The 14,444-nt window shown below is 47.1% G+C and overlaps 2 protein-coding genes across 2 annotated transcripts; both read left to right on the forward strand.

Moving 5' to 3' along the window:
* The first annotated feature begins 862 nt into the window (after nt 1–862).
* LOC119362529 (GDSL esterase/lipase At2g23540-like) lies at nt 863–2,542 on the forward strand. Its single transcript, XM_037627772.1, has 2 exons — nt 863–1,374; nt 1,476–2,542. The coding sequence occupies exons 1-2, from the start codon at nt 1,098–1,100 to the stop codon at nt 2,336–2,338; spliced, it is 1,140 nt and encodes a 379-aa protein (XP_037483669.1). The 5' UTR covers nt 863–1,097; the 3' UTR covers nt 2,339–2,542.
* A 1,312-nt stretch (nt 2,543–3,854) lies between these two features.
* On the forward strand, nt 3,855–9,530 carry LOC119362530. The gene is made up of 11 exons (XM_037627773.1): nt 3,855–4,136; nt 4,923–5,063; nt 5,640–5,791; nt 6,304–6,397; nt 6,864–6,934; nt 7,005–7,111; nt 7,520–7,641; nt 8,083–8,171; nt 8,366–8,425; nt 8,836–8,940; nt 9,132–9,530. Exons 1-11 carry the CDS (start codon nt 3,941–3,943, stop codon nt 9,246–9,248), a joined length of 1,254 nt encoding a protein of 417 aa, XP_037483670.1. The 5' UTR covers nt 3,855–3,940; the 3' UTR covers nt 9,249–9,530.
* The last annotated feature ends 4,914 nt before the right edge of the window (nt 9,531–14,444 follow it).

A 14,444-nucleotide genomic window follows, 5' to 3' on the forward strand; every position in this document is an offset into this window, starting at 1 on the left:
GTTGAATTGATGATGAGTTTTTGTTATATGGTGGTGTGTATGGATTTGCATGAATATGAGGGTTGCATATAAGAAGCGTGGTTGTCAGAGAGAACAAATAAGGAGCCGGCGGGCAGTGGCAGAGCTAGAAAAACTGAATAAGGGTGGCCAGGGGGAAGGATTGATAAACTAGCTTGGGGAGGGCCAAACCAACTAAATGCAAAACTAGTACACTGTTTTAGCATAAATACTCGGTGTTCTAGTGAAAAACATTGCATGTGGGCCCTAGCTGGCACCCCTGTCTCCGCCATGGCTGGCGGGTGCTGTCCGCGGCACATCTGGTCTCGCCCGCGAGCACATTCTGGGTGTTGGATTTGTCCAGTCCGGTTGTAAATCCTCTAAAAAAAGAATTTGCCTCACTAGCTTGAAAATGGAAAAGTAAAAAAAAAATCTCCATCACAATTTTGTTAATGCACCCCAGGTTCTCCATCATCAACATCTATCTATTCCCTCGCCGCAAAAAAAAACCATATATCCACAGAAACCATCTGCCAGACAACGACGAGAGTAGTACATCTCTACCCCTGGAACGCGTGCAACATCGTTTGGTTATTTCAGGCCACCTAAACCCCCACCCAACCGCGCCAACAGAGGGGAAAAGGCGCCGCTTTTCGGGAGCGCCCAACGCGCATCACCCGTCCCTGCTGACTCCGGCGGTCGCGCGCATACGTCTCCACTCTCGACTCGAGGCATACGTGCAGGAGAGTGAGACGTAACGCTTGTTTGCTTAACTACCATATCTAGCACTGTCCACCACATGCGTCAAACCAGCAAACGAAACCCTCCACCACTGAGCTTCCATATCAAGCACCCCCATTGCAGACACGAATCCCACAAGCCACAGTCGATCCATCGAGCCGTGTGTTCTTCTCCCATCCATGGTCTCGCTCCCATGGAGATCCTGAGCTAGGAGAAGGTGACATAAGGTCCAGATAGTCATCGACCGCGCCACCTAACGCGCGCCTCGCTGCCTATATACCCCGCTCTTGTGGTGTCAGCTCAGTTCGTACGTGCGTGCTGTCGTTGCGAGTGGCAAGCTGACCCGAGGCTTGATCTGCATGGGGAGAATGGGTTCGGCGGCGGCGGTGGCTATGGCCGTGGTGGCGGTGCTGTGCGCGGCGGCGGTGGTGAGGGTGAGAGGGGAGGACACCGTGGACGAGGACACGCCCGGGGCGTCCTTCATCTTCGGGGACTCGCTGGTCGACGCCGGGAACAACAACTACCTCTCCACGCTCTCCAAGGCCGACATGAACCCCAACGGCATCGACTTCGCCGCCTCCGGCGGGACGCCCACCGGCCGCTTCACCAACGGCAGGACCATCGCCGACATCATAGGTAATTTTCAAGTACTGAATATACTGTATTATCCTTGTACGATGAGCCTAGAGTTGCCATCACTCTGTCACTTAAATATGTATGCAAATTCCATTTTTCAGGCGAGATGCTGGGCCAGGCGGACTACTCGCCGCCGTTCCTGGCGCCGAACACGACGGGCGGCGCGCTGCTGAACGGCGTGAACTACGCGTCCGGCGGGGCCGGGATCCTGAACGGCACGGGCAGGGTGTTCGTGAACCGGATCGGCATGGACGTGCAGGTGGACTACTTCAACATCACGCGGCGGGAGCTGGACGGCCTGCTGGGCAAGGAGAAGGCGCGGGAGTTCATCCACAAGAAGGCCATCTTCTCCATCACCGTCGGCTCCAACGACTTCCTCAACAACTACCTGATGCCGGTGCTCTCCGCCGGCACGCGCGTGGCCGAGTCGCCCGACGGCTTCATCGACGACCTCATCATCCACCTCCGGGAGCAGCTCACGCGGCTGCACGCGCTGGGCGCGCGCAAGTTCGTGGTGGCCAACGTGGGGCCGCTGGGGTGCATCCCGTACCAGAAGACGCTGAACCGGGTCAAGGACGACGAGTGCGTGAAGCTGCCCAACACGCTCGCCGCGCAGTACAACGGTCGCCTCCGCGACCTCCTCATCGAGCTCAACGCCGGCGGGCTGCCGGGAGGCAGGTTCCTGCTGGCCAACGTGTACGACCTGGTGATGGAGCTCATCGCCAACCACAGGAAGTACGGGTTCTCGACGGCCAGCGTGGCCTGCTGCGGCAACGGCGGCAGGTACGCCGGGATCGTGCCGTGCGGGCCGACGTCCAGCATGTGCGACGACCGGGAGAACCACGTGTTCTGGGACCCCTACCACCCCAGCGAGAAGGCCAACGTCCTGCTCGCCAAGTACATCGTCGACGGCGACAGCAAATACATCTCGCCCATGAACCTCAGGAAGCTCTTCAAGCTCTAGACAGACAGAGAGACTCGACTCAGATCGATCTGGCTTCGTTCCGTCGGTGACATTTTGCGTTTTGGTTCGCGAAGTTTGGCGTGTATAACTTGGGAACATATTTGATGTATGAACCCTAGCTATGGGCGATCGCGCGTGTGTACGACTGGTTTGAAGTCGATTTTACTTTTTTGAAAACAATACAAATGCAGAGACTCACATGCACGTCACCGTACGAAACACACACGCACACGATGCAAAATGCGTTCCTGTCTTCGTCAATTGTACACGTGCGCTTTCAAGGGCAATTGGATCGCACACGTGAAAGTTTGTTCCACAGATAAGCGGATCCGAACCGCTGGCATCCGGCACAGGGTAAACCACCCGCCTCTCAGGCCTTCCCAACGGGTTCTACCATGAGGCCAACCATAGATAATAACTCCTTCCGAACATAGCTTAAAACTTTCATCATATTGTGCTCTCTAAAGAACAACTCTTCCCAAAATCTCAAGACAACATGCCCCCTTAAAATGAATTTACGTACAGTAAAACATCAGACGGAACAAATCCCGTAAACCCGTACCGTAGGAGTTCTTTTTTCTCCGCACGTTTTTTCTCGGGATGCTCGCATGGATGAACTCGAACTCTGGCCGACCCAAAATTACGCCGCTTCGCGATGCTCTGGCGATGCTCCGACCCATCCTGTGCTCCAATGATGCTCCAGGCAGCTGTTGCCCAGCTCCTCCGCCTGCTCGCTGCTTGCGCGCGGCGTAGCCAAGTCCCTACTCCGACGTTAACTGGTTTACAGGTTCCCTCAAAAAACGGCTCGGTATATAACGGATGGTTGCTCTAATGTACGAGAACCTTAAAAAAATTATGGGATCTGCTATTTTACAGGATCTATTTGGTATGTTTTTTATAATTTGTACAATAAATTTAAAAGTTTGACTGCTTTTATAGGATTTGTTAGAGATGCTCCGATGAAGAAGTTTTTTAGGCACTAAAAGAGTTTGTGCAGCAACAGATGCTCAAAATGTCTAAACGACCGTTTTTGGCACGACGGCTGTTGGAGATGCTCTGCGTGAGCTATACCTGGCCATTCCTCGGGCCGGGCCTAACCAAGCCCGACACAGAAAACCCATGCCCGGGTGTCGGGCCCAAAAATTAGGCCCAAGCCCGACCCATCAGCGTAAAAGCTCACCGGGCCTTGGGCGGGCCTCTTTGTTAAATCACAAATACAACGGGCCCGGGCCCAGCCTGGCCTTCGGGCTCAAAATCCAAGCCCAGGCCCAGCCTGTGAGCAACATCAGGTCAGGTCGGGTCGGGCTTTTTCAGGCCGGGTCGGGTCGGGACGTCCGGCCGGGCTGCCCATGGCCAGGTACAGCGTGAGCTTATGCCAAACTACACTCTTGGTAAGTGTGGCGTGGACTTCTCTCCACCTTTCGGTCAGCTTTCTACGGCTCAGATCGAGGTGGCAAACAGTAGCGCAGAGACGTTGGATATTTTGGGCCCGAAGCCCAGACGAATTATTCAGACTCACAAACAGCCCAGCTCAGGCCGCCTCCATCTCCTCCTCCCAGACTCCTCCCTCTCCTCCGGCCGCCGCACGGAGAAGGACGAGCCATGCAGGCCGCCGCAGCGCGCGCGCGCCGCCTCCTCGCGTCACCGGCGGCCTCCGGGATCCAGGGAATCCTCTCCGCCTCTCACCGCGGGTGCGCGGCAGCCGCCGAGCTCGCGCTCCTGCCCCATCTCGAGAATGGCTTCCCCGCCTCGCGCTCCTCTCCAGATCACACCAGGAGCTTCTCCTCCCACCTACCTCGTGAGTTCTCTCGCCTCAAAACATCCATCTTGATGGTGACGACATCGGCAGCGCGCTGCTTCCGAGTTATTTGGTGCGGCATTTCGTCGAACTGGTGGTGGGCAGGAAGGGTGGCGCGCTAGCTGTACGATCTCGAGCTCACGGCATCGAGGGTTTCATTTTGTTAGTCCCGCTCATGTTCTAGGAGCAGGCGGCGAAGCTTGGGGATAACGGCACCCGAATAGCGTATGAAGCTGAGGGTTTAAGGGTTTAGGGCGATGGAAATTTTCGGAGTGTGCGTCATTCTCTGCTCTGGAAGGCTTATGTGATAGTTTTTGGAACGAGGCTGTGGTTTTCTGCTGTTGCCGAGTGTTTTGAGGTCAATTCACGGCCAATTAGGTGGGACTTAGGGATGTGATTATTTGTGTATGGTATAGAGATCTGTATCCTGGATGACAACTTCTTTGGTGAGGCACGTTTTGGATTATGTGCTGGATTATTAGTTGAGAGTGGCTATGCAGTTGCTTTGTGGTGTATTTGCCTTACTTGATTTACTTCAGGACCTAGTAATATATCATCATAGAACATACTCTATATTACTAAGTCTCCACATGCTTGTGTGGTCGTTTAGCTATGCTCTGCACGTGTACGTTTAGTTTGCATGGAAGCCACATGACTATTGATTTTAGGGAGCCATGGTTATTATTTTATTGTTCTGTTGCTTCTGATCTCTCTGAGAAAAATAATTAGGTAGTGCAAACTACTTACAAAACAGCTGAGCTAACTACATTTATTTGGATAATTTAGGTACTTTGCTATCGCGAACCGTAACTTCTCACTGCCGGTGTAAGAAATCAGTGTGCTTGTGTAGCTATGCACACTCAAGCGGATATCACATGGCCAGAGCTCATTTGTCGACAGACTCAAGCGGAATCGACCAACCTAAAGGTTACTTTTGAGTACTATGCTCTGCGATGGTCCTGTCATTGTCTTTTGTTCCTCCTCTTCCGTTAATCCTTGCCGCTATGTGCTACATTCGTTAACTTACTATGTTTCACTAGTGTTTTACTATGTATTGTTTTACTATGTATCTTTATTAAGTTAGCAATGTAAGAATTTCTCTTACAAGTATTGGCCTGCCATCTATTATGTGGACTCATCAGTGTTCCGTCCTGACTCTTAATGCTCGAATGAATGCTGTAGACATATACAATGTTTGCAGATAAATGAACCATTTTCAGAAAGCAAAACAAATAGTTCATTGAATTACGTTTTCTAGCAAATTTACGTTGCCTTTCTTCTGTACGTGTGAATTGATTTTGTATGCTTTTATATATTTATCTACCACAATCAGTTTTTGTCTAAGTGGTCTCATGTCATATTGTTACAATATAATGTAATTGGGCACATGTTTCTATGTTATTGTATTTACTAATTGCAAATTTCCTAATGTTCATCAGCCTTCCCTTTTGGCATTTTTTTTAACATAGTGTTTGCATTTGCTCATGTCATGATTTGCTGCAGAATCTGCAGAGGAGCTGTACCAGAAAATGCTGAAGTCTGTTGAAGCCCAGACTATGCCGCCAAATGCCTGGTTGTGGTCAATGATCAGTAGTTGCTCCAGTGAGGAGGATATAAAACTTCTCTTTCAGATTTTGCAGAAGCTAAGAATATTCGTAAGTCACATATATTTTCCTCTTAAGCTAAGAATGCTTCCTTTAGTAGGCTGCATGCTTGCATCACGTAGTGTTATTATCTCAACAGATTCTCATTTGTGGTATCACCAATTTGCCACCACCTGGTGACAGTTACGTGAAACATCTGCGCTTGATTTCTAGGATCTTTTTTGTTTCTATGAAACGTAGCCGCCCACTTACCCGAGTTTAACATAGAATTTCCATTGTATGTTGAACATATTGACAATTTTCTACCATGACTTTAAATATACATATGGGTTACAGTGCTATGTTCTTGGATCATGATGTCAATTGATTGTCCAAACTCTTGGATTGCTAGCACATGAAGTATCTAACTATAGTTAGCAGCTTCTCATGTCAGTCTTTTCTTCCCGCTTATAGTTAATAGTTTTCTTCCAGACGGTAGACAGGCAAAGGGTGTTCTTCATACTTCTAGTTATATTTTTGTGACTAGATGCTGTCTGAAACCAACACTTTTTCTATTGATGCAGAGGCTATCAAATCTTCGCATCAATGCAAACTTCAACGACCATCTCTGTATGAAAGTTTCTGAGGCTTGTGCTCGTGTGGGTGTCGTTGACTATGGTATGATTCTATTTAACAATCTGAAAAATCTGTGGTTATTTGTTAACGTGTGTTTCTTTCTGGCCTTTTGTTGGCACATAAATCGTTGTTTGGATATATTTATAGTATTTAGCTCTAGATTGCCTTGTAGGCCTTATGCCTTGAATACTAAATCCTAATGAAAATGATTAAAGAAGGATGCTTTATAGATATTCAAACAAGAAAGAACATGTGGCTAAATTTGTTAACCTTATTTTCTGGGAAGCATTTGATAAGTGGAAATGGCAATGTGTGGTGTCATATCGCAGTTATGTAAATGCTGACTTTCATATACTGCATGTAAACGATACCCATCCCCCCAAAAAACTTTCCAGCTATGGGGGTAAAATAATGTCACTTTTTTGTGCTACTTTTTTTGCGTCAATGCCACATTGTTATGGCCAATGGAACCCCAAACCTGTAATTCATCTTTGTGCCATGAATGCAGGGTTGAAGGTTTTATGGAATCATAATGTTTATGGAATAACGCCAACCATTGGTTCTGCCCATTATCTACTGGTATCCATTGTTACTAACTCTTTTGATCACTTCCCAAGTTGCTTTGTAATGATTTTTTTTCCTTTTACAGCAACATGCTAAAGAGCACAATGATACTAAACTAATGGAGAAGATAATGCAAGTCCTTAGAAGGAATTCCTTGCCATTACAACCAGGCACTGCTGATATTGTCTTCAGGTATGCTTACATCTGTTCTCAGTTGCTATTTACCAATGTATACAATTCTTCTCTTTCAGTGTTTAAAACTTCTCATATCGTAGCATGCGAAGTCCTACCCTTTTAGATTAAAGTGAAAGTGTACATAGTTGAAGAGCTCTTTGGAGAATTTAAACCAGTTCTGGTGTTTTACTGCATCGTATCTGTCTTTTCTTTTTTGCCTAACAAATCTTCCAAATGTTATCTTATTAGATATTAATTACACATCTACGCATAGCCCAGAAGTATGTTTAATATGTGTATCCTTCAGTAATTGTATCGCAGAGTTTTTTCATTGTGATTTTGATTTGTATTTCGGTTTTCCTTTTTGGGCCAAGACTCTGATCATGTTTAAGTATTAATTCCATGAATACCTTTTGTATTTTGCAGTATCTGCTATAACACTGATAGATGGGATTTACTCTCAAAATATGCGGCAAGATTTGTTCAGGCTGGAGTCAAGTTGCGTCGTACTGCATTTGACGTATGGATGGAATTTGCTGCCAAAGTTGGTAAGCAGTTTGACTCTTCTTATGTAAATTATAGTGTAACAGTCAACCTAAGCTTGAGGTTAGCTGTGTTAGTGATGCATGGCTGTTCTGGACCTCTGCCGAAAAACAGCAAGAAATTGCTACAAGTTAGCCAATTAGGGATGGACTAAATATGTTCCACTGCTCGTTGCAAGTGGCCTGGCTCGCTCCTAAGGTAGTAATCCTCATTATAACATCAGGAGAGTGATGTTGTGAAAAATGTTGTTTCTGTTAATTTTGTGTTGTGATGTTGTCACTCATAATAACCATTTTCCGTTGTTGACCAGTCAAATCTTAGTTTTGCTGTTGCTTTTTAAACTTTAAAGCTTCAACCGTTGCATCTTAGACCATTATTCTTTTGACAGAAAGTAGAGGGTTTTGTTCTGTGAAGGATGCTTTAGTAATATATTTCTGCTTCTGCAGGAGATTCTCAATCTATATGGAACATCAATAGCCTGAGAGGCAAGTCTATCAAGCACTATACTCTTACATCAGGTTTTGCATGCGTAAAGGTAATTGCTCCTGGTATGCACACTATTTTGTACATAGTGATAAAACTATGATGCTGATTCTTCTAATGTTCATTTCGTGTGAACTTACTGAATTTGTTCACTTTTGTACTAAAATATTTCATATTAATGTTTCACCCTCGTTGCTACACTAATTTCTTCTAATGCAAGACCCATTATGAATTGTCTTGTTGCAGGGGTCTCTGCTTGAACGCAGGCCAGATAATGCAGCTGCCACCATTAAACTTCTTCACAAGGTTGGTTACACAATGCTAATTGCTAGCTAGATATGTGTTCCTGAAATACTGGTATTGCTTCATATCAACCAGCAGCCTCTTATTTCCCTTCTTGATAAAGTCTTATTGTTCGACTGCATCCTGTTATTAGACTTGTATTCCTACAATACTGGAATTCCTTCATTACCAAAAAGGCAAGAACATGCACTGGTTTCTCTCAAGATGAAAATGGCTCTTCCTCACTGTGTTTTACTTCATCTTATGTGGCTATGTTCCTAAAGCTTTTCTATCCCATGCTATTTATTGGCATTTTTGAGTTTGTACAGATATTTTTTCACAACTCCAGGAAATCTGGATGCCAAAAGAGTTGGTAGCCAGTTCTTACTTACAGAATCGACATTTGCCTGATGATAACTTTTGGTTGCATGTAGCACCTGCCTGATCAGAAGAAACCATTTGTGAAAGATGAGCTCCAAAAGCTTGTTGCTGAATGGCCAACAGAGGTGATAAAAAGGCAGAAGAAAGATGAGAGGAAGGTGAGATTATATAAACGATCTTTGGTTCAATTTCTGCAGTTTGTAGGTCCTGGCAGTTTAATTTTCACCTCACAACTCGGGTCACTAGCCTATATGTTCTTGCACTATTCTCCTAGTATGAAAAACCACTGGGTACATGAATAATACGTTGAGGTCTGCATTCGACTAGTAACAGTCTCTGAATATTCCAGGCAATGGAGGAAGCTTTGATTGAGGACATCCCAAAGATGATCAGCTCCATGGCGAAGTCGGGCCTCGATATTTCCGTGGATCTGGACAAGCTCACCCGTCAGCCTGAAGCAGCGTAGAGAAGCAACACCGCTGCTGGACACCTTGACGCGGCAGCTGCAAATCCTGCGGCACCCCTGATACCCGAGGGCTGAGGAAAACATTTTTGACTGGGTGGGTTGCGGTGATCGGTTTGACACGGTAGCACTAGAACCCTCCGATAATAACGTGTACACTATTGTTTGGTACACTAGATGGAGACAAATGTTCGTTCACCATATCCGACGGCTAATTCTCGACGGAGCATTGAGAGCGACACTGTTTTGATTTTGCTTCCAAATGATTCATTCATGTTCTGCGTATATCTTACTGCCTGACAGCCGATTAATCAAATGCGTATACGATGTCAAAAATAAATAAACGGAAACGATATCTGCCGAACGTGTCAGATTTTTGGAATCGCATCCGAAACGTTGCTATCACCGTCCATCACGTTCACTAATCGTAGAGCACGTGAAACTAATCTTAGCGCATGCGAAACCAGCCACGTCATCTTTTGCTTTAAGCGGTGGTCGCGAACGGTGCCATATCCTCCCGCATTCTCTCCTCCCCACATCCTAAGGGAATTTACAATGGTGCTATCTTAAAAATGCCATGTAGGATAGATGATGAGGTAAAGGAGAAAGAACTCATAAAAAATGGAGAAGATAAGAAGTGATCTCTTAGCATAATATGTCTCATCATATTTTTAAGAATTGTTAGTTATTGAAGATAAGGCTAAGAGATGACTCATTGTAGACACATTTTTTTTGTCATCTCTAAAGCACATGCAAGATTTAAGATAAGACTATCTTATCAACCATTGTACATGCCCTAAGAGCATGGGTGTAAAAATACCTAAGAGCATCTACAGCCGGGTTTGGCAAATCCGACCCCTTAAATGTCCATGAACGCGTCACGGATACCCCTCAAATGTTGCACCGCATATCCTACTGCAAATTTCGATCCTCAAATCCATGCAATCCATGCACGTCGATCATACGATACAAACTGTCTGAATGCCAAAATTTGAAACAAAGCAAATTATAGTTCAACAAACCGGACATGACAAAATGAAATCAGTGTCCGAGCGTGACAGATGGCCTCGTATCACTGGTTGGGCGCCAGCTCCGAGCAGAAGGCGTCCTGCTCGTCCTGCTCCGCCTGCAGCCGGGCTGCCTGCTCCGCCTGCATCCGGGCCGCAGCCGCCCTCGCTGTCTCGTAGTCCCTATGGTTGTTGATCTTCTTCTTGTCCGCAAGCCACTTCTTCGCATATTCATCCAGGAGGGTCTCGTCCGTCAACATGATCCCCGCATCTTCCGCGTCCCGTGCGAATTGCAACCTCTCCTTGTCAAGCTCTATGTCGCCAAATGTCTTGGCCTTCTCGAGCTCCCATTTGATCGCCACTTGTTGCTTCTCCAACTCGATCGTCTCCCTCTCAATTTTCAGCTTCTTCTCCGTCCTCTTCCGGTCACACTCCATCCTTTCCTTTTGTGCATTCAACATGAGCTTGTACCTCTCCTCCTTCTTGTTCTCCCTCACTGAAAAAATGCCCGTCCATGTGGACATTTTGGTACCCGCGGCATCACGGGCGGCACGTGCCTTCTCCCACTTGTTTCCCATGACTTGGCGGTTGTCCTTTGGTACAGTGGCTTTTCCATTCGCCACGACAACATCGTCCTCTTCATTGGTTGGAGCTTGAGCCATCATTCCTCTTCTTGCCGGACTTGAGGTCGGCCACGACTTGGTTCCACTTCGACTTGCCATTCAATATGACCCAACAATGGCTAAAAGCAAATGGCTTCTTCTCCACCTCGTGATACAAAGTGGCCGCCATCGCCGTCTAGCAAACAACATATGTATGAGCACGAGAATGCAAACACAAGAAGCATATGCAATGGACGGCAAGATGAGGCAATCGAGCTTACGTGAGTTGCGACTCCCATCCCACTTTGAGGGTGTTTGGTCACTTGTGAGTAGCAGTCGACATACTTGTTCACTTCCCCTTGAACGACCCCCCAACGATGTTGGAGAGATGCCACATTGCGAGTAGTCACGATAGGATGCGGCTCCACATACTCGTTTTTCTCGTGATACTCCTTCCAAATCTTCGTCCAGAAGGTATTCCCTTTTGCTCGGTGCCGCATATTGGATCCATCGTTGTGGCCAACCAAGCTTTGACCAACAAGATGCCCTCAAATCTTGAGAATGCCGGACCTCTTGCCTTCGGCTTCTTGGTCTTCTTCTTCTTGCTCGGATTGGGATCGGATGTTGTCCCAACTTCAAATGCAGTGGTGGCCTCCAATTCATACTCCATTTCGATAGGATCTTCATTGTCATTGATCATGTTCGACAAGAACGCCTCCTACATGATTATAGTTTACAATCATTCATCATGAGCGAAATGAACTAGTGGTCCATGCTAAAATCTGATCGGGCAAGAGGAAAGAAAACACACCGACTCTTGTTCGGTCATTCCGTTGAACATGTCGAGTGCAGCCCGGCACTGCCAGAGCCTGTGCTCATCCTCACCTGAATGAGCTGCGGCGAGTCACACATGTTGACCGCCGCCATCTGTGTGGTTGCAAAGCTCTCCGGAATGGCCTAGCCAGCGGTCGGATCATCCTCTGTCCCAATGGCGTCGGACGGTGTAATCCGCGCAGGCGCTCGGAGGGAAGGGGTGCAGGGTGTTGGAAATATGCCCTAGAGGCAATAATAAAATGGTTATTATTATATTTCTTTATTCATGATAATTGTCTGTTATTCATGCTATAACTGTGTTATCCGGAAATCGTAATACACGTGTGAATACATAGACCACAACATGTCCCAAGTAAGCCTCTAGTTGACTAGCTCGTTGATCAACAGATAGTCATGGTTTCCTGACTATGGGCATTGGATGTCATTGATAACGGGATCACATCATTAGGAGAATGATGTGATGGACAAGACCCAATCCTAAGCATAGCTCAAAGATCGTGTAGTTCGTTTAGCTAGAGCTTTTCCAAATGTCAAGTATCATTTCCTTAGACCATGAGTTTGTGCAAATCCCGGATACCATAGGAGTGCTTTGGGTGTGCCAAACGTCACAACGTAACTGGGTGACTATAAAGGTGCACTACGGGTATCTCCGAAAGTGTCTGTTGGGTTGGCACGAATCGAGGCTGGGATTTGTCACTCCGTATGACGGAGAGGTATCTCTGGGCCCACTCGGTAATGCATCATCATAATGAGCTCAATGTGACCAAGTGTGTGGTCACAGGATCATGCATTACGGTACGAGTAAAGTGACTTGCCGGTAACGAGATTAAACGAGGTATTGGGATACTGACAATCGAGTCTCGGGCAAGTAACGTACTGATTGACAAAGGGAATTGTATACGGGGTTGATTGAATCCTCGACATCGTGGTTCATCCGATGAGATCATCGAGGAGTATGTGGGAGCCAACATGGGTATCCAAATCCCGCTGTTGGTTATTGACCGGAGAGGCGTCTCGGTCATGTCTGCATGTCTCCCGAACCCGTAGGGTCTACACACTTAAGGTTCAGTGACGCTAGGGTTGAAGAGATATTAGTATGCAGTAACCCGAAAGTTGTTCGGAGTCCCAGATGAGATCCCGGACATCACGGGGAGTTCCGGAATGGTCCAGAGGTGAAGAATTATATATAGGAAGTCAGGTTTCGGCCACCGGGAAAGTTTCGGGGGTCACCGGTATTGTACCGGGACCACCAGAAGGGTCCCCGGGGGTCCATCGGGTGGGGCCACCTATCCCGGAGGGCCCCATGGGCTGAAGTGGGAGGGGAACTAGCCCCAGGTGGGCTGGTGCGCCCCCCCTTGGCCCCCCTGCGCCTAGGGTTGGAAACCCTAGGGATGGGGGCGCCTCCACCTGGCTTGGGGGGCAAGTTTCCCCCCTGGCCGCCGCCCCCCTTGGAGATCCCATCTCCTAGTGCCGGCGCCCTCCCTAGGGGGCCTATATAAAGAGGGGGGGGAGGGCAGCCGCACCCATGCTCTTGGCGCCTCCCTCTCCCATTGCTACACCTCTCCCTCTCGTAGAAGCTCGGCGAAGCCCTGCCGAGATCACTGCTGCATCCACCACCACGCCGTCGTGCTGCTGGATCTCCATCAACCTCTCCTCCTCCTTGCTGGATCAAGAAGGAGGAGACGTCTTCCTTAACTGTACGTGTGTTGAACGCGGAGGTGCTGTCCGTTCAACACTAGGATCATCGGTGATTTGGATCACGACGAGTACGACTCCCTCAACCCCGTTCTCTTGAATGCTTTCGCTCGCGATCTACAAGGGTATGTAGATGCACTCCTTTCTCTCGTTGCTAAACTCATAGATTGATCTTGGTGAAAGCGTAGAATTTTTTTTATTTTCTACAACGTTCCCCAACAGTGGCATCATGAGCCAGGTCTATGCGTAGTTCTCTTTGCATGAGTAGAACACAATTTGTTATGGGCGTAGATGTTGTCAACTTTCTTGCCACTACTAGTCTTATTTTGCTTCGGCGGCATCGTGGGATGAAGCGGCCTGGACCGACCTTACACGTACGTTTACATGAGACAGGTTCCACCGACTGACATGCACTAGTTGCATAAGGTGGCTAGTGGGTGTCTGTCTCTCCCACTTTAGTTGGAGCGGATTCAACGAAAAGGGTCCTTATGAAGGGTAAATAGAAGTTGGCATATCATGTTGTGGCTTTCACATAGGTAAGAAAACGTTCTTGCTAGAACCCTTTTGCAGCCACGTAAAAACATGCAACAACAATTAGAGGACGTCTAACTTGTTTTTGCAGCATGTGTTTTGTGATGTGATATGGCCAAAAGTTGTGATGAATGATATATATGTGATGTATGAGATCATGTTCTTGTAATAGGAATCACGACTTGCATGTCGATCAGTATGACAACCGGCAGGAGCCATAGGAGTTGTCTTTATTTTTTATATGACCTGCGTGTCATTGAGAAACGCCATGTAAATTACTTTACTTTATTGCTAAACGCATTAGCCGTAGTAGTAGAAGTAATAGTTGGCGAGAAACTTCATGGAGACACGATGATGGAGATCATGGTGTCATGCCGGTGACGAAGATGATCATGGAGCCCCAAAGATGGAGATCAAAGAAGCTATATGATATTGGCCATATCATGTCACTATTTGATTGCATGTGATGTTTATCATGTTTTTCATCTTGTTTACTTAGAACGATGGTAGTAAATAAGATGATCCCTCAT

This window comes from Triticum dicoccoides, chromosome 2B (assembly GCF_002162155.2).
Source record: "Triticum dicoccoides isolate Atlit2015 ecotype Zavitan chromosome 2B, WEW_v2.0, whole genome shotgun sequence".
Taxonomy (NCBI): domain Eukaryota; kingdom Viridiplantae; phylum Streptophyta; class Magnoliopsida; order Poales; family Poaceae; genus Triticum; species Triticum dicoccoides.

Bases quoted from the DNA above. Each gene is read 5' to 3' on its own strand.
- LOC119362530 (XM_037627773.1), top strand. From the start codon at position 3,941: ATGCAGGCCGCCGCAGCGCGCGCGCGCCGCCTCCTCGCGTCACCGGCG. The intron at 6,935-7,004 runs GTATCCATTGTT...TTCCTTTTACAG, and splicing joins GTTCTGCCCATTATCTACTG to CAACATGCTAAAGAGCACAA. The intron at 8,941-9,131 runs GTGAGATTATAT...TGAATATTCCAG, and splicing joins AGAAGAAAGATGAGAGGAAG to GCAATGGAGGAAGCTTTGAT.
- LOC119362529 (XM_037627772.1), top strand. From the start codon at position 1,098: ATGGGGAGAATGGGTTCGGCGGCGGCGGTGGCTATGGCCGTGGTGGCG. The intron at 1,375-1,475 runs GTAATTTTCAAG...TCCATTTTTCAG, and splicing joins GACCATCGCCGACATCATAG to GCGAGATGCTGGGCCAGGCG.